This window comes from Oncorhynchus tshawytscha, linkage group LG15 (genome assembly GCF_018296145.1).
Source record: "Oncorhynchus tshawytscha isolate Ot180627B linkage group LG15, Otsh_v2.0, whole genome shotgun sequence".
In the NCBI taxonomy this organism is placed as follows: domain Eukaryota; kingdom Metazoa; phylum Chordata; class Actinopteri; order Salmoniformes; family Salmonidae; genus Oncorhynchus; species Oncorhynchus tshawytscha.
The window spans coordinates 21206661-21225912 of NC_056443.1; the positions used below are offsets into that span (position 1 = coordinate 21206661).

The following is a 19252-nucleotide window of genomic DNA, read 5'->3' on the forward strand; positions in this document are numbered from 1 at the left end:
CAGAAAATGTTTGGTATGTCATCATTGTTTGAGGGTCACCCATAGAGTAATACCCCACATATTAATACCTAATCTATTTGTATTAAGAGATTGTTTGCCCTTTGACCCCTCTGTGACCTCCTTAGAGCCTCTGTACCAGACGTACCGCGCCACTGTCATCACCAAGGAGATCCGGCGCCAGACGGTGTGCCGCAACATCAGCAAGACTAGTGCCGACTACCACATGGACTGGACTGCCCGCCGAGTTGGCGTGGGCATGGGGTCGGGTGGCATGGGGGCGGTGGGCAGTGGTACTATTCCATTGCCCACCCCGGGCCAGAGCACCCTGTGGCAGGACATACCAGGAGTACGGGACAGTGGGGTGCTGGAGACTCTCAGCCCTGAACAGTGCAAGTACCAGGAGGTGAGAAAGAGGGGGAAAGAGGAAAAGGGGTAGTGAGAGGCAATTCAGCAATAAAAGAGAAAGGAAGAGTTGAATGGACGTTGTCATGTATTAAGATGGAATCCCCCAGTGAGTGAAGAGCAAGTGTCCAGGTTTTCGAAGATTCCGTTTTTTATAGAATCATCAGTAGGAAAAACTCAAATTTGATGGTGATATTCAATTACGGTTTGAATCTCATACAGTGCCTTGCGAAAGTATTCGCCCCCCTTGAACTTTGCGACCTTTTGCCACATTTCAGGCTTCAAACATAAAGATATAAAACTGTATTTTTTTGTGAAGAATCAACAAGTGGGACACAATCATGAAGTGGAATGACATTTATTGGATATTTCAAACTTTTTTAACAAATCAAAAACTGAAAAATTGGGCGTGCAAAATTATTCAGCCCCTTTACTTTCAGTGCAGCAAACTCTCTCCAGAAGTTCAGTGAGGATCTCTGAATGTTCCAATGTTGACCTAAATGACTAATGATGATAAATACAATCCACCTGTGTGTAATCAAGTCTCCGTATAAATGCACCTGCACTGTGATAGTCTCAGAGGTCCGTTAAAAGCGCAGAGAGCATCATGAAGAACAAGGAACACACCAGGCAGGTCCGAGATACTTTGTGAAGAAGTTTAAAGCCGGATTTGGATACAAAAAGATTTCCCAAGCTTTAAACATCCCAAGGAGCACTGTGCAAGCGATAATATTGAAATGGAAGGAGTATCAGACTACTGCAAATCTACCAAGACCTGGCCGTCACTCTAAACTTTCAGCTCATACAAGGAGAAGACTGATCAGAGATGCAGCCAAGAGGCCCATGATCACTCTGGATGAACTGCAGAGATCTACAGCTGAGGTGGGAGACTCTGTCCATAGGACAACAATCAGTCGTATATTGCACAAATCTGGCCTTTATGGAAGAGTGGCAGAAGAAAGCCATTTCTTAAAGATATCCATAAAAAGTGTAGTTTAAAGTTTGCCACAAGCCACCTGGGAGACACACCAAACATGTGGAAGAAGGTGCTCTGGTCAGATGAAACCAAAATTGAACTTTTTGGCAACAATGCAAAACGTTATGTTTGGCGTAAAAGCAACACAGCTCATCACCCTGAACACACCATCCCCACTGTCAAACATGGTGGTGGCAGCATCATGGTTTGGACCTGCTTTTCTTCAGCAGGGACAGGGAAGATGGTTAAAATTGATGGGAAGATGGATGGAGCCAAATACAGGACCATTCTGGAAGAAAACCTGATGGAGTCTGCAAAAGACCTGAGACTGGGACGGAGATTTGTCTTCCAACAAGACAATGATCCAAAACATAAAGCAAAATCTACAATGGGATGGTTCAAAAATAAACATATCCAGGTGTTAGAATGGCCAAGTCAAAGTCCAGACCTGAATCCAATCGAGAATCTGTGGAAAGAACTGAAAACTGCTGTTCACAAATGCTCTCCATCCAACCTCACTGAGCTCGAGCTGTTTTGCAAGGAGGAATGGGAAAAAATGTCAGTCTCTCGATGTGCAAAACTGATAGAGACATACCCCAAGCGACTTACAGCTGTAATCGCAGCAAAAGGTGGCGCTACAAAGTATTAACTTAAGGGGGCTGAATAATTTTGCACGCCCAATTTTTCAGTTTTTGATTTGTTAAAAAAGTTTGAAATATCCAATAAATGTCGTTCCACTTCATGATTGTGTCCCACTTGTTGTTGATTCTTCACAAAAAAATACAGTTTTATATCTTTATGTTTGAAGCCTGAAATGTGGCAAAAGGTCGCAAAGTTCAAGGGGGCTGAATACTTTCGCAAGGCACTGTATGTATATACTGTACTCGATACCATCTACTGCATCTTGCCTATGCCGTTCTGTACCATCACTCATTCATATATCTTTATGTACATATTCTTTATCCCCTTACACCTGTGTGTATAAGGTAGTAGTTTTGGAATTGTTAGGTTAGATTACTCGTTGGTTATTACTGCATTGTCGGAACTATAAGCACAAGCATTTCGCTACACTCGCATTAATATCTGCTAACCATGTGTATGTGACAAATAAGATTTGATTTGAAATGTATGAATTCACCGTACCATTCTCTCTTCCCTCAGAGTATGTTTGAGGTGTTGACATCGGAAGCGTCGTACCTGCGTTCCCTAAGAGTTCTCACCGAACACTTCCTGGATTCCCGGGATCTGGACGAAGCACTGATCATCCGGGACAGGAAGACCCTCTTCTCCAATGTCCTGCGAGTCCGGGAGGTCAGCGAGAGGTAAGAGGGAGAGAGAGGAGTAAAGGGATTCTTGACTAACAGTTGGGAGTCAGAGGAAGGATGGAAATAAGGAATAGCATCTGACGCAGATTGATAGATTTACACCGTTCGATCAGGACAATTTATACCGTTAGATCATGACAAATAAAAGTTTATTGGTTTATCATACACAGTTTAGCAGATGTTATAGCCGGTGCCGCACTAAGCTCCTAACAGTGCAGTAGAATTTCAAACAAGTACACAAATAATCAGAAACAAGAAATCAATAATGTCAGAATGAATCCAATGATCGAGTTGATCCCATTAGATCAGGAAAATGTATCATGTTAGATCAGAACAATCCTGGTTGTAGGAAAGCTATAATGTGTGCAGAGTGGAGACCCAGCACAACAGTGACCACCACAGCCACAGGCCACTGCTTTATCCTTGACGTGACATGAAACAAGGAGGCTGTGTTTTGCCCCACGTTTACACCTGTAGAGAGTGTAACGCCCCCTTTTTGGTCTTTTGCATAGTAGCAAAGTGGTTCCTATGCAGGCCATGCACAATGTTCATACTGAATACAAGCAGTCTGGTGTTCAGTAGGAACCATGGGCGTTGCCAGCCCTAGGTGGTGCTTTTGTAGAAATCTATTCCTATGTAGCTTAGTTGGTGTCAAAGAGAAGGAAGGGGGGGAATCAAATGTTTGTGTGTTCCATTTTGTTGTATGATCTTGCATGACCTTGAAAGACAAATTGCCATTCTAATCACATTAAACATTTGTATCTATGGAGACATTTTGTGAATATATTACTCAACCTCCTTTATTCTGACTTTCACTGCGTCAATTTTATTGATTGAAAACTACATTTGGCAATTGCAGCCACTCACTAACAGGTGGCCCTTATCTTTAGAATACATTTTTACATCCTTTTGGCAAATATACATTTTAGAAGACCAGCCTACAAATAAATGGCTGCTATGCCTACAACACGTGCATATTCTGGTGACATGATGATCGATGCTTGGCTGCCGTTTGACAAATACAAATAATCTCGCTCTTTTATCCATAATAACCTCATCATCTAGGCTGCTCTTTTATCCATAATAACCTCATCATCTAGGCTATACCAACACTGCATCTGCAAGCTTTTGGCTAAGACACACGTGCCAATACCAGCGTGGGCACATTAGCTATATAACGCAACATTTTTGTGACAAAACTGTCATTAGAGTTGAATATGCAATGAAGGCCCAATTAACTTGTTTTAAAAAAAAATCTAAATTTAACCGCAAAAGTAATTTTTACGTGCAGTAAGTCATCACGCAACAAGTGAATTTGATGGAAATGCATCTCTGGTGGCATATAGTTTTTATGCGGATTTCAGAATATTCACATGAAAATCTGTCGCCAATTGGATGGAAACCGTGCTCGAGTTATTTCCTGATAGTTGCTGGTTAAAAATGCAATCTACGCAAGACCTTCTAATCGGCAAGTTTGCATGGGCATGAGTTTCGGCTTTCCATAGTGATATCACCACATGGTAAATTGGTTAGTAGACCAATAACAAAATAGTTCCAAACCTCTCTGCCAATAACAGCTAGTTTTTAGTTTTCCCCTCACCACTAAGACAACTCCCTGGCAAAATTCTTTGTTGATGAATAGTTTTTGGCTAAAAAGCTAATTTTACAGTAAGGTACATAGTTGTTACCCAGGAATGATGTAATATTGATATGAAAAGAAACAGCTGCATTGGACCTCTTTAATAAACCCCTCATCAATAGAATAAACCATAACCTTTGCCCTTTCGAACCCCCCATTAGGTTTCTGAAGGACCTGGAGGACCGTATGGACGAAGGTCTGGTGTTCTCCGACATATGTGACATCATCCACTACCACGCACAGCACAACTTCCCAGCCTACATCGACTACGTCCGCAACCAGATCTACCAGGAGAAGACCTACACATCCCTCATGTAAGTATGGGTCTATTACTAGATCTCAAAGGTAGGGTTGCAAAATCGTGGTCATTTCCCCCAAATTCCCAGATTTTCCAGAAATCCAGATCGGAGAATTCCCAAATTTCCTGATTTTGAGAATGTTGACGGAGGCATCTTGGTCTGATCATTTACCCAGCAAACTAGAAAAAGATGGGACACTGAATAATGTGTGTCCCCACAGGAAAACCAATGTGGCGTTTGCCACGGTCATCACCCGTCTGCAGGAGTCTCCTCAGTGCCAGCGGCTGCCATTCATGTCCTTCCTGCTGCTGCCCTTCCAACGAATCACACGCATTAAGATGCTCATCGAGGTTAGCGGTATCATGTGAAGTGGACTACAAAGTGTTGTCTATCACAATGAAATGCATGAATCCATATGACTATTCGATTTTTTTGCCTTGAATCCAGATCATCATTTGTTTGTATTGTGTAACATGGCTTATTGTTGCTTTTGTTCATCAGAACATCCTGAAAAGAACAAAGGAGGGGACTACAGAGGAACAGACCGCCTCCAAGGCCCTGGACTCTGTTTCCAAGGTAACACACCTCTCCTGTTTCCATCCAGCCGTCTGCCTGCCCACAGACATTCCGATTGTTCCATTCTAAAGCACTGTTCCACACCGTTCTGGAATATGGAACAACGGCGTCAATCCCCTGGTCTATTGTGTGGGATAGAGGATATCCTATTGCGAGAGGACAGAGAGAGTGACTCAGTGTGTCACTGAAGACAATGACAATCTGACAAAGTGTAGAGATAAGAGATGAGGATTCCCAGCTAGCATATTTGGTTCCTTGGAAGTTGTGAGAACGTATGGTTTCCGATTGGTTCTGGGAACAAAGTCATACATTTCCTGACTGGTAAAACAGAATGTTTTTTAAACGTTCTGAGAACGGAAGTGAAAATTTAGACTGTTCTGGGAATGTACATTTTTAGTTTGCAGGGAGATTCTGAGGACATTTTACGGTTCCCTGAAAGTTTTCCTGGAAGGTTTTAATACTGTTCTGAGAATAAGACTTTTAATAACATTGCTTGCTTAGTTTGGGTTAACTGTTTTGAAATCCAAGCAGAGATAGGACACATGGAAATTAATTTGCTTTGGAATTAATCATGCTAACACGTTTATTTTTTGCTTTACTCTGGCACGGCGTCAGTGAGATTCAAACCTATGATCTTCTGTCCACAATCCATGGAATTGGTACGCTGTGCCACCAGGATGGAGGAAGCATGCCTTTTTTTATTCATACAAAGCTGTTCATTTAAGTCTATTCAAACAAACCCCATTTAAAAGGGAACAAGCACTCATTAACACAGTTAACAAGATCAAGGATAGAGAGAGTTTTGTTGATGCTGAGAACAGAATGTACATGTTTTTAAATAATATTCTTAGAATGTTCTTTGAACGATGCTAATATTTTCTCATAGTTTTTATGGAAAATGTTCCTAATGTTCTGAGAACATGACGTTAAATAGAACCATGAGGAAAACGTTATGCTGAAGTACTGAAATTCCCACAGAATAACTTTGTTTCTTAACGTTCTCTGAATTTTCTGAGGACATTACTTTATTTAGAACCATGAGACTTGTGGAAAACATTATGCTGAAGTACTGAAATTCCCACCTATGAAACATATGGTTCTCAGAACGTTATGTGCTAGCTGGGTATCCTGCACCATTCCCAGAACATGGTGTGAATGTTGTTTGCAAAATAACCATGCTCTTACCAAGCTCCAAGAAACATATGGTTCAAGGGGACATTACAGTATGTGTTACCTGGGCTGGCGGTTGCTGCTGTGCTAGCTAGTGTTATTCAAGAAGGGAGGGATCCCCTTGAAAAAGAGAAGAACTTGATACACTTGTGATAGCGAGGAATGGGGATTTTCATGAAATTAGAGAAGGGCTATGAGGATTATTTATCTTGTCTGTTTGAGAGAAAAAGTGAAGGGGCAGCCAAGGTGTCTCTGATCTACTGTTTTCATTCAGTCTCTTGTTCTTTGTCTCATACAATTTCTCTTTTTCTTTCACTTTTCCTCAGATCATAGAGGAGTGCAACACCCAAGTGGGGAAGATGAAACAGGTGGAGGAGCTGATCCACCTCTCCAAGACGCTGGAGTTTGACAAGCTCAAGGTAATCAATTAATCAGTCAATCAGTCATTCAGTTATTACACCACCCAAATACAATATGAGCCTATCCCTTTCTAATTGATTCTTATACATTTCTCCTCCCCTCTCTCTCTTCCTCTCCCTATGTTCCTCTCCCTCTAACCTTCCCCGCCTCTCTATCAGGCCATCCCTATCATCTCCCAAACCCGTTTCCTGGAGAAGCGTGGGGAGGTACAGGAGATGGCGAAAGGGGGCAACCTCTTCAACCTGCGTCCCAAGTTCACCCCTGTCTACCTCTTCCTCTTCAACGACCTGCTCATCATCGCCACCAAGAAGGGGTGAGTCCCCCTTATGGTGTTCCTAAGGCTTTATGAAGCCTTCACAAAACCTTCATAAGGGCTTTATTAATGCTTCACAAGTAATATATACCACGTCAGGCTAGAATATAGAGGGTGGCTCTACATTCACATGTTCTACACTCATACAGTCTATGACTCATCTTACTGTCCTAGCCCATCAATGTGATTGGTTCCTCCTCTTATCCCCATTAGTTCGGAGCGTTTCGTGGTGATGGACCACGCCCACCGTTCCCTGGTCCAGGTTCAGCCAATAAGAGAGGACCAGGCCCTGAGCCCTAGCTATGAACACTGTTTCTGTCTGACTCTACTGGAGAACCACCAGGGACGCATGATGGAGAGGCTGATGAAGGCCTCCTCACAGTGAGTAGAACACTGTGTGATATGGAGCACATGGTGATGTGTGATATGGAGCACATGGGGATGTGTGAAACTTACTCCTCAGCCTGAAGTGTCCCCACTTGCACCACCGAATAGTTCACTTTTCGGTGACGCCTACTGGTAAAACGCTTCGGGAGGGTGGTCACGTGTGCTACCAAAGCAGAGGTACTAGGTTCAAGCCTCTGTGTGAGCCGAATCAGGAGGAAGTGGTACTCGCTAAACGAGCAGCGTGACATCCTTTACAAATACACAAGTTTATTCACACTCCATGGTCTGTTTCACAAGTCCATTCTCTCTTTCTCCTTTTTGCTTTTCTTTCTACCTGACCTGCACAGGTCTGACCTGCACAGGTGGATAGCAGCGTTCCCTAACCCTGGTAACCATGATGGAGATCAGGAGGAAGTCATCTATGATGACTGGGGTGAGTGACTGGGTTAGCTAGCCGCAGTTAGGAAGCCATTAGTGACTGAGCTAGTTGCCAAATTCAACCATCCACACACCCATTTAGTCTCCGTTTGCCTTATTGTAAGTACATGGACACACTTTGGTTTGTATTTGTGTGGTTTCTTGATATTTACTGTTGTGTCCTCAGACTGTCCTCAGGTGCAGTGTGTGGAGCAGTACATTGCTCAGCAGGCTGATGAGCTCACCCTGGAACCCACGGAGATCATCAACGTGGTGCGCAAGACCAACGAGGGTAAGACCTGGCAGGACACTAATGACCTGTCATGTGGTTAGTTAGGAAACTGGGTAGCACTTTATTTTACAAATCCAGAAATTATCCAGTCATTACTAATAACACAGTAATAACCAATCCAATTAACCCACTTCTTTTCCCCAACTCTCTGTTATCCCGAAAATTCTAATTCAACCCTTTAACCTACCTTATCCTCTATACTGTAGCAGTTTGATTTGTGAATGTTATTTTGCATGATTTATATGTAAACATCCTAACTCCCCCCTGCATTCACCCATCCCTCTTCTTCGCCTTCATTCTCCACCTCCTTCCGCTCCCTCGCTCCCTCCATCTCTCCAGGTTTGTACGAGGGGATCCGTCTCTCCGACGGACAGAAGGGTTGGTTCCCCGTGGAGAATGTTTTAGAGATCACCAATGAGCATGTGCGGCGACGGAACCTTCGGGAGCGCTACCGGGTCATTCAGGCCGCCAGCATCGTCACCAACAAGGTCAAGACCCTTCCATAATGTTGACGGAACGTCAAGGGAACATTCCAGAATAGTAAAGACCATGCCTTGAGGTCACCTTAATGGTGACAGAACATCAGGAGAACGTCATTTGAACGTTGACAAAATGTCACAGAACATTTAACTGGATAGGGGAGAGTGAACCAGTGCCTGCTCTGCATGCTCCCCTGAATAACTCTTAGCTGTATATAGCGCTTCTCAGAAATCTTATATCTCACTGTGGGTTTTGACTAGAGGCGGCTTGACATTTGCATAAAGTAGAGCAGAGATCGGTTTCTTTCTCTACCTGCCCACTAGCAGGGTTCTCGCCGTTCACCTTCCCACAGTTCCCCACACATTTCTCTGCGTGCCCTCGTTGAAAATGAATGGGGCAGAACTTGCGGAATTCATTGTTTGTGAAAACCCTACGTTATCATATCATGCAATTAGCATGTTTTCATTTTGTACAAATGACTCATTTGTTGGAAGTTATGGGGGAATGTTTTTTTTAGGGAACTTTAAAGAACCAGGAAATGAAAAATATGGTAGGAGGATGATGTACTAATTTATTACAGGCAAACAAAAATGGACTCCTCTCTTTAATGTTGAGTATGTATTTGAGTGAGTGTATAGTATGAGTGAGAGTGTATGTTTGTGTGTGTGCGAACCTGCACCTAACCCCCACACATTGCCATAGGAAAGCTCCAGTTGAAAAGTTCCCCTGCATCAATGTCAGTCAGGTATACCATACCAGTTTGCACGTATCAGGTGGTATATCAAGTATAGATCAAACTCTGAAGTGCCTTCCAATGGATTGTACTCGAAGCACAAGTCCTACAGCTGTTGTATCTTCGTCACTACAGGGTTGAATATATTTGACTGCCATTTCTGGACGCAAAAAAAGTCATAGCCAAGTCACAAACATAATGTCAAGACCACAAAACCTGGTTGTTTGTGATGTACAGTAGTAATATTGGTAACATGGAGCTCTAGTGAAGCCATACTGTTATGATATCAACAGGTCTCTATTACTTCTTTATACAACGGGTGGGTCTAATACTGAATGCCGATTGGTTAAAACCACATTCCATTCCGTTTGTTTGAGTGAGTGGGTTTACTCTGGCTCAAGACCAGTGTTCTTATTAAAACTCGATCATGTTTTTCAATGGGAGTGTTTTTTTCAACAGATCAAATAAGATTGACTTTAGTCTGAAATATGAATATAATATTTGAACTATTTGGCAAGTAACAAAATACAAAAAGGCACAAAGGAAAATGAAGTGGTTAATTAAACTGTGTGGTGCACACTTGTAAAAAGGTCTTCAATTACAGTTTTGTTTTCTCGAATTGAACCTGAGATGAACTGTCATATGTTGTGCACATTTGTGGGCGATTAACTGAAACGAGGACAACATGTGGTTGTGAGGTCACCCAGTATTAACAGGGCATCCACAGCCATCCCCTCAGACTCTGTGACAGTCCCATTTCTCAGAGCCACCGCATCACAAATACTGGTCATTGGAGGCAAAGCTTCTGGGGATAGGCAGCTTTCATCGTCTTCTAATGGCAGTGTATCACCATCACACTCTTCGGGTGAGAAGTACTGGAGATGTAGATTCTCAGGGCTTCTGTTAGAGGGCCTGTCCAGGGTCTGAGTCTGGTTCCAGGGCCCTTCATCATCCATCAGACTGACCGACTCCTCATCCATAGTGAGCAATGCGTTCGCTGCCTCCAGCTCCACAACAGACGTCAGTCTGGGCTGGTTCTGATGTTGGGGCTCCAAGATGTCCAACACAAAGAGCTGGTCCTCTCTATGAAAGAGCCCCATCTCTTCAGCTGGAGATGATGGTTTGGTGGTGGGAATGGACTGACCCACTGATGGCTGGCTAAGGGTTGAGGTGTGATCAATTGGCGATGTCCCTTCAGGACAAGCCACCTGTTAGTAAGATTATATATTATTAGGAATTTATTTTGTATCTTTACAGACTCACAAAAAGTTGCCCATAAACACAGATCTAGGATCTGATTACTACCCCAGTCCTTCAGGAGGGAAACCTAACACTGACCTTAGATCAGCTACTAGAGGTACATTTCAACCTACTTCCTTATTTACCTGGGTGGAGATGACGGCAGTGGTGACCTCTGGATGGGCAGGCTTTTGGTGATGGAGCTTCAGTAGGTTGGTTATAGCCTGATCCTCCTCCAGGCTTAGCTGGATCACAGCCTGACTCCGTCCCCTCTCTCTGGGCCTGGGTGCAAGGGGCCTCAGCCTGTGGGTGATGGGCAGATGGGGAGGGTCCCTCCAGGTGTGGTCACCCAGATCTCTGGTAGGGTGAGCTTGTGTTCTGAAGGGGTCAGGTCTGACGGGGGGTGCGGGGCAAAAGGACATGATGGGGCGAGGGGTGTCGAGTTGGAAGCACTCAAAAACCTGCCGTGGAGGGTAAGAAAGGAGGAGTATGGTTCATTTGCAGTTACTGCTTCTGTGTGCAAAATACACAAGCGGTCTGTTGTATATCCAGTGCATAATGTAAATAGTGGAGTCCTATGTAGCTCAGTTGGTAGCGCCAGGGTTGTGGGTTCGATTCCCACTGGGAACCAGTACAAAAAAAAGTCTAAATGTATGTACTCACTACTGTAAGTCTGGATAAGAGCGTATGCTAAATTACTCAAATGTAAAATGAGAAACTGCTTCATTTCAAGTTTCATTAGTGATAAATTCTGCTCATAACTACCTTCAACGAATGTAAGCGTTTCTACACCACCAGCAGCAGTGAAAACAGGATCTTCCTACGGCTCTAACCCCATCTCACTTCCACACCAAAACAAACTAAATGACCTCTCTACACTGTGTTCTACCGTCCCACTGTGTTCTACCGTCCCAATTTCTTTCCACCCCCACTCGCCCTGTCTGACTAGAGGGAGGCAATCTAATTCCACTCCCCCAGTCTGTCTGATCCCCCTTTAATCTCTGAACAACCCCCCCAACAGGATCCCAGTCGCCTCCCAAGGCCATAGAGACAGCCCACTCCCACCCCATCATGACCCCTAGTATTCTCCACTAATCTCTAGTAAGCTGGATAACTCCACTGAAAGGGGGTATTTAATAGGTTGTGCTTTATGATTTTAATCAATACACGGGGGATGGTTTTGGGGGTGTACTCTCTCTTTCCCTCTCTTTCTGTTGGCATCTAGCACATTACAGTTATCTGCAATTAAGGCATTGCAAAAGGGCAGATGACTGCATAATTGATGAGATGGATTATGACCAATGATGCTCTCACCTGCAACTCGGTCACGATGTTCGGTACCCGTTGTCCCCGGCGCATGGTGGGGTCCGTGTAGAAGAACTCCGAGGGAGTCATAACTGGTACTGATGAGGGGAAATTGTCCAATAAACAAATATTGGCCTTGATTCATTTGGGAGGCGGGTCTTAAAAATGAACATTAAACAAACGATGAGAGTTTAAAAAACATACAGCCCTACTATTACCAAGTCAACCCCAAAAGTAAATATGTAATTTGAAACCTGGCTAATATGTACCAAATCCCAAAAGGTCAAAAGGTAGCAGAGGGTCCAAGAGCTACATAGGCACCTGAGAGGGGTGGTGGTCCACCTGTCCTGTCCTCAACTGGCTGTTGGTGGGGTCTCCAGGGGTACTGGGCCGACCTCATGGCTGCCATGTACAGGGGCAGGAAGGAGGGATGGTGAAGGGTCCTGTTGGAGAATGGAGGAAGGACCACCTGCCTTGGGCTCTGTTGTTAGAGGAAAGACAACACAGATATTGGAATAAGGCAAAGGTATTGGCTGCTGATGATCTAATTTCAAGTATAATTGTCTAACAGTTGTCAAACACCAGTCTAGACGATGGTCATGTTTTTGTGTCGTCTCCATTTACTCAGTTCATGCGTATTATTGTAGGCTACTACCTCGCAATTAAATTGTAGTGTGTTGTTCCAAATCTACTAAACTATTACTTCTGTATCAGTAGGCTATAATTCTGGAAAACTCACATGGAACTTTGCAGAACCTCCATGTCTGTCGCTCATATCGCTGCAACAACTATTCTATTTCAATACAACAAATATAATCTGAAAGGACCAGCAACGATCAATGCACAAAGAAAATAAGCTACTAAAACTGTTTTGGAAGCTTCAACTATTTCTAATGAATTAGCAACAAGCTCTTAATGTACGAAAACATGTTCGCACAAGTTTTGTTATTGATTGAACCACAGGCGTCATAGACAATTGATGCGCATTGACATTTGGTAAATGAGCATGGCGCTACCTGCTGGCCATATCAGGGAGTAATGATTCGTCTCTGACTGAATAATATATGTATTGGCTACATCTGAATCCATTAAACCTACGTTCAATGACGTATACGACTATCGAGATGCATTGTTGATCAGTGAAATTGCATATTGCAACTGTTTTAAATCCGTGGTCAATTATGTTCTTAGGATAGGCGAGTATAAAATTTAAAAAACAAGGCACCCATGCTCTCTGACTTTCCATAATGGGAAGAACACTGTGAAGACGTTGATCAAAGATATGCAGCTTTATTAAATAAATGGCAACTGGATTTTATTTCAGGTAAAGCTAATTCATTTAAATAGTTTTATAAAATATTGCTAACTGCTATAATAGTGATTCAATTTGTCTTAAATTCTAATGCAGGGCAGTGATTGGTTACCAATTGATTCATTCTCACCCCTCTTGAGTTTCCTTCTGTCAGTGTGACAGGAGAAGTTGGAGGCTCTGAGCTCAACATGGCCAGGCAGAGGGAGGATACTGAACATGTAGCCACGTTGACCCATACTGCTTAGTGATGGGATGAACACCATCCGCATCTAGAGGAGGAAAAGGATTCAATGCGTACGGTCAAGTCTGATTTTAAACAATTTTAGGTCAAAGGTTTACACTTAAAATGTATTGAAACAAAACCATGTCAATAAATGCATCATTATCTTACCAATAGCTTCGAATCGAGGTTCAATATCAGAACATGCCAAGAGCGCAGACACCACAAGACATCTATCCCGACATTCAACCTGAACAGTTCCAGAAAGATGAATTAAAGGTAATACCAATCAGGCTTCCATTGTTTTAAAAACGTTATTATAAAACGTATCATAGGCTAGAAGAAGTCTTAACCACTGTAAACCCACAAACACTGCAAGCAGTATAAAGGAAAAGGGACATGCTATACTACTCGTCTAGTCACATTGACTGCAGAGTATGACCCAAGCACTTCTATGTTTCCGTTCCACTCTCTGGATGATTCCGACTGTATCTCTTCCTTGTTGGGCAGGATATCAACCCCGATAACATGATCTTTAACCCATTTCGATATTAATGAAGCAAACAATAAATATAACGATTGTGTTGATCCAGATTCAAATTTCCTGAAATTTACCAGAAATAAGTGTCATTTGTGATTACTGCAATGTTAAGTAATTTAACAACCTGTATAGCAGTGTACCTAATCCCAAGACCTTGCGTTTGAACGTTCGCAGGCTTCCTAAAAAAAACATGATCACCTTGGTCATTACCTGTCTTTTCTTAGTCATGATGGTCCATTGTTGCCCTTTCAGAAATATGGTTGACTGAAGAGACAACCAGGCTTTATCACACGTCTCATTATAGTGCTGTTTGTTCACCACTGTAGAACCTCAACATCCGATAACATTGATGTTGAATCTCTTTTCATAAAAATGACCTGTTCATTTTTTGGTGGTAAAGAAGTGCTAATTGAATGCATCTATCGGCCACCCGATTCTGACATTGGTAGTTTCATTGATATCCTTGCATCAACCTTGGATTTGATTAATAATGAAGATAAAATGTGTTTTCTATTGGGTGAGTACAACATACATTTATTTAAAAGTGATAACCACTCACTGCCATCAGACATTTTGAATAAGTTATACTCTAGCGATCTGTATTACCTCATCTATAAACCCACACAAGTGACCAGTTAGTTCACCTGCCGCCCTTTTTGATAATATTTTGAATAATGTGGTTAATACAGGTATATTTTACATTGACATTTCTGATTACTTTCCTATTTTCCACTTCTCTTTGGCAGCTGGAAATGAACAGGTGGGAATATTTAGTAGCATTAAATGTAGAATATTTAACTACAGTAATTGTGAGCGCTTTAAGATGTTGATTGATGATATTTATTGGAAAAAATAATTATAATCAGGCCGATGTGGAGTCTGCTTACCAGACTTTAACCTTGGTTTACAACCGGTCTCAAATAATCCAGTTTAAAAAAAAAGAAGTTGTATAAAACAATTCTCACAAATCCTTCTCCCCTAAATTCTGCAAATTTACTCACCTACTTTGGATATCCCCCCAAATATGTTTTACTAACAAATTCCAAGAATCCTTAAGTAATAAGTCAACTTGGAAAATCGCTTATCAACTGTTGAGTTCTACAAAAGGCATCTACAACTAACCCATCTCAATGTATTGTTGGAAATAAGACTTATAGTGACCCTGATGTTATTTCATGTGAATTTAATATTTTTTTTGTGAATGTGGGTTCTTCTATGTCAAAGAAAACTGATGGAAATCCCTTGGATTACATTTAAGGGACATTTCCCTTCTCTGCTTTAGTTTGACCCCCCTGAAGTAATGTAGGTGATGGCGGTATTGGTCATTTAAAGATATCAGCAGCAGGTCATGATGAGATTGGTGCCTCAGAATTTTGATTTGGTGAAATCAGAGTCTTCCTCGATCACTGAGCTGCTAACATATGTCTTCACCAAATCTATGCAAACTGGTATTGTTCCTAAAGATGAGGAAAATGGCCAGTTATCCCCCTCTATAAATCTGGGGATCCAAGATCTTTTACAAATTATCACCCAATATCTATACTACCATGTTTTTCAAAAAATCTTAGAAAAATTGGTGTATAAGAGAATGTTGACACATTTAAATCAACATTTTATTCCATATGAGCACCAATATGGTTTTCATAAAAACTTCACCACAGATATGGCTCTTATGCAATTGGTGGATAAAATATTTACAACCCTTGACAACAATGAACATGCTCTTGGCATCTTTTTACATTTATCCAAAGCGTTTGACACGGTTGATCATGAAATATGACTTTCTAAATTGCATTATTATTGTTTTCATGATTTATACATATAATTGGTTATATAGTTCTATTTATGATGGAGAACAATTTTATAATTGTTATTCCTAATCTATATCAAAGACCTTGCTGCTGTGTCTTCTACCGTACTTCCCATTCTCTTTTCTGACGATAACAATTCGATTTTATCACATAAGATTTTGGATTCACTAATTAATGAAGCCAACTCAGGCATGGCCAAATTTTCCAGATAAACAAATGATCTTTATTGTGCTCACTAGTAAGAATAAGCAATAGTGTTTAAAAAATAATAATAAAAAGGCCAGAATCTCAATTGGTGGGAATGGAATGGAACAAGTCTCATACACTAGATTCCTCTGAATTCTAATTGATGAAAAGTTATCCTGGAAAGATCACATTCAATTTGTCTGCAGCAGAGTAATAGTCTGTTGGTATCATCATAAAGATGAGTGGTTTGGTTCATCAGGCTTGCTTCCTAACTCTTTACTATAGCTTAATTTACTCATATCTCATTTACTCTAATATTGTCTGGGCCAGTACATTTGTCTCCTACGTACACAAATTACTCATCATACAAAATACATTTGCTAACCACCTCCTTTAATTCCATGGCTCCATCTGCACCTTTGTTTAAGAAACTCAATATCTTGTCTATTTACGACATTAATGTACTCGAATTATGCATTTTCATCTACAAGTACTCATACCTTACAGACAGTTTACCTAAACCCTTCAATGGATTCTTCCAGGTTAATTCTGAAATCCATCTATATAACACAAGACACTGCAATAACTTTCACCCTCCCTACTGCCACACCTCACATAATCAATTCTCTACCATACTCTGAAATTCTAATCTTCATCTTTCCAAAACCTCACAATCCGTCAATAACTTCAACTGAAGACTGGGGGTCAGCCTGATTAACCAAACTACTCAGTAATCTCCTCCATATAGCCTAATTCACACATGCACATCCACACCTGCACACACATATTTTAAATAAAACATAAACTGTTTTTTTTTGTGATTGGTTCGTCTGTACAGTTATGATTAGTGGGTTTTGTTATCTGTTTAAACAAACATTTTTTATTTTTGTACTTACTCTACTGTTCAAAAGTTTGGGGTCACTTAGAAATGTCCTTGTTTTTGAGAGAAAAGCACATTTTTTTTGTCCATTAAAATAGCGTAAAATTGATCATAAATACAGTGTAGACATTGTTAATGTTGTAAATTGCCATTGTAGCTGGAAACGGCAGATATTTTTTATGGAATATCTACATAGGCCCATTATCAGCAACCATCACTCCTGTGTTCCAATGACACGTTGTGTTAGCTAATCCAAGTTTATAATTTTAAAAGGCTAATTGATCATTAGAAAACCCTTTTGCAATTATATTAGGTCAGCAGAAAATTGTTGTCCTGATTAAAGAAGCAATACAACTGGCCTTTAGACTAGTTGAGTATCTAGAGCATCAGCATTTGTGGCTTCAATTACCATCTGAAAATGGCCAGAAACAAAGACCTTTCTTCTGAAACTCGTCGGTCTATTCTTGTTCTGAGAAATGAAGGCTATTCCTTGCAAGAAATTGCCAAGAAACGGAAGATCTCGGACAATGCTGTGTACAAACTGGATCTAACCAGAATAGAAAGAGGAGTGGGAGGCCCCGGTGCACAACTGAGCAAGAGGACAAGTACATTAGAGTGTCTAGTTTAAGAAACAGACACCTCATAAGTCTTCAACTGGCAGCTTTAATAAATAGTACCCGCAAAACACCAGTCTCAACGTCAACAGTGAACAGGCGACTCCGGGATGCTGGCCTTCTAGGCAGAGTTTCAAAGAAAAAGCCATATCTCGGACTGACCAATAAAAATAAAAGATTAAGATGGGCAAAAGAACACAGACACTGAACAGAAGAACTCTGCCTAGAAGGCCAGCATCTCGGAGTCGCCTCTTGACTGTTGACGTTGAGACTGGTGTTTTGTGGGTAATATTTAATGAAGCTGCCAGTTGAGGACTTGTGAGGCGTCTGTTTCTCAAACTAGACACTCTAATGTACTGTACTTGTCCTCTTGCTCAGTTGTGCACTGGGGCCTCCCAATCCTGTTTCTAATCTGGTTAGGGCCAGTTTGCGCTGTTTTGTGAAGGGAGTAGTGTACAGCGTTGCACCAGCGTTGCACCAGATCAATTTCTCACATGGAATAGCCTTCATTTCTCAGAACATGAATAGACTGATGAGTTTTAGAAGAAAGTTCTTTGTTTCTGGCCATTTTGAGCCTGTAATCGAACCCACAAATGCTGATGCTCCAGATACTCAACTAGTCCAAAGAAGAGCAGTTTTATTGCTTCTTTAATCAGCACAACAGTTTTCAGCTGTGCTAACATAATTGCAAAATGGTTTTCAAATGATCAATTAATCTTTTAAAATTATAAACTTGGATTAGCTAACACAATGTGCCATTGGAACACAGGAGTGATGGTTGCTGATAATGGGCCTCTGTACACCTATGTACATATTCCTTTAAAAATCAGCAGTTTCCAGACACAGTAGTCATTTACAACATCGACACTGTGTTTCTGATCAATTCAATGTTAATTTAATGGACAAAAAACATTTCTATGTGACCCCAAATTTTTGAACGGTAGTGTATATATTGTGTATAGTTTTTTTGTGGTGTGGTGTGGCTTCCAACCATACCATTTAAAAAAAAATATATATATTTTTTAATCTTCATTGCTGTTTATTTTCTTTGGTGCAATTTGCTCACTGCTTTTCTACCCTCTTAGGAGGACGAGGTGTTCACCTTTAACTTCAACTTGTTCATGACTGGTCCTGGTCAGTTCCTGGATGGGAGACCAGATGCTGCTGGAAGGGGTGTTGGAGGGCCAGTAGGAGGCACTCTTTCCTCTGGTCTAAAAAAATATCCCAATGCCCCAGGGCAGTGATTGGGGACACTGCCCTGTGTCGGGTGCCGTCTTTCGGATGGGACGTTAAACGGGTGTCCTGACCCTCTGAGGTCATTAAAGATCCAATTTCACTTATCGTAAGAGTAGGGGTGTTAACCCCGGTGTCCTGGCTAAATTCCCAATCTGGCCCTCAAACCATCACGGTCACCTAATAATCCCCAGTTTACAATTGGCTCATTAATCCCCCTCCTCTCCCCTGTAACTATTCCCCAGGTCGTTGCTGCAAATGAGAACGTGGTCTCAGTCAACTTACCTGGTAAAATAATGGATAAATACATAAAACTAACGACACTGGAGACAAGCTACACCATATCTAAAACCTGGTCTCCTCTGCCCTAGTCTTCAGAGAAGTTAACTGTGAGCACATCACAGAGGTACTGATCTATGGTTCTATACTGAACCCAAATATAAACGCAACATGCAACAATTTCAAAGTTTTTACTGAGTTAC

The 19252-nt window shown here is 41.6% G+C and overlaps 2 protein-coding genes across 3 annotated transcripts in view; one reads left to right on the forward strand and one right to left on the reverse strand.

Moving 5' to 3' along the window:
- The window catches only part of arhgef15b (Rho guanine nucleotide exchange factor 15b), a 25457-nt gene extending 16166 nt beyond the window's left edge, over positions 1 to 9291 (forward strand). Inside the window, exons 6-16 of the mRNA XM_042298294.1 lie at positions 126 to 403; positions 2540 to 2700; positions 4504 to 4656; positions 4862 to 4991; positions 5143 to 5217; positions 6714 to 6806; positions 6966 to 7120; positions 7334 to 7501; positions 7855 to 7940; positions 8112 to 8216; positions 8556 to 9291. Of these exons, the coding sequence (XP_042154228.1) occupies positions 126 to 403; positions 2540 to 2700; positions 4504 to 4656; positions 4862 to 4991; positions 5143 to 5217; positions 6714 to 6806; positions 6966 to 7120; positions 7334 to 7501; positions 7855 to 7940; positions 8112 to 8216; positions 8556 to 8722 (1571 nt within the window). The 3' untranslated portion in view covers positions 8723 to 9291. The remainder of the gene's footprint in view (positions 1 to 125; positions 404 to 2539; positions 2701 to 4503; positions 4657 to 4861; positions 4992 to 5142; positions 5218 to 6713; positions 6807 to 6965; positions 7121 to 7333; positions 7502 to 7854; positions 7941 to 8111; positions 8217 to 8555) is intronic.
- LOC121839398 lies at positions 9169 to 12946 on the reverse strand. Of its 2 annotated transcripts, XM_042298295.1 has the most exons (5): positions 12713 to 12946; positions 12295 to 12454; positions 11983 to 12071; positions 10815 to 11129; positions 9169 to 10637 (listed from the first exon to the last, which is right to left on the reverse strand). In XM_042298295.1, the coding sequence occupies exons 1-5, from the start codon at positions 12746 to 12748 to the stop codon at positions 10095 to 10097; spliced, it is 1143 nt and encodes a 380-aa protein (XP_042154229.1). In that variant the 5' UTR covers positions 12749 to 12946; the 3' UTR covers positions 9169 to 10094. The 2 variants fall into 2 exon arrangements, with proteins under 2 accessions (XP_042154229.1, XP_042154230.1); XM_042298296.1 differs by lacking the exon at positions 12713 to 12946 and having other exon boundaries at positions 11983 to 12131; positions 12295 to 12432.
- Positions 12947 to 19252: the final 6306 nt, after the last annotated feature.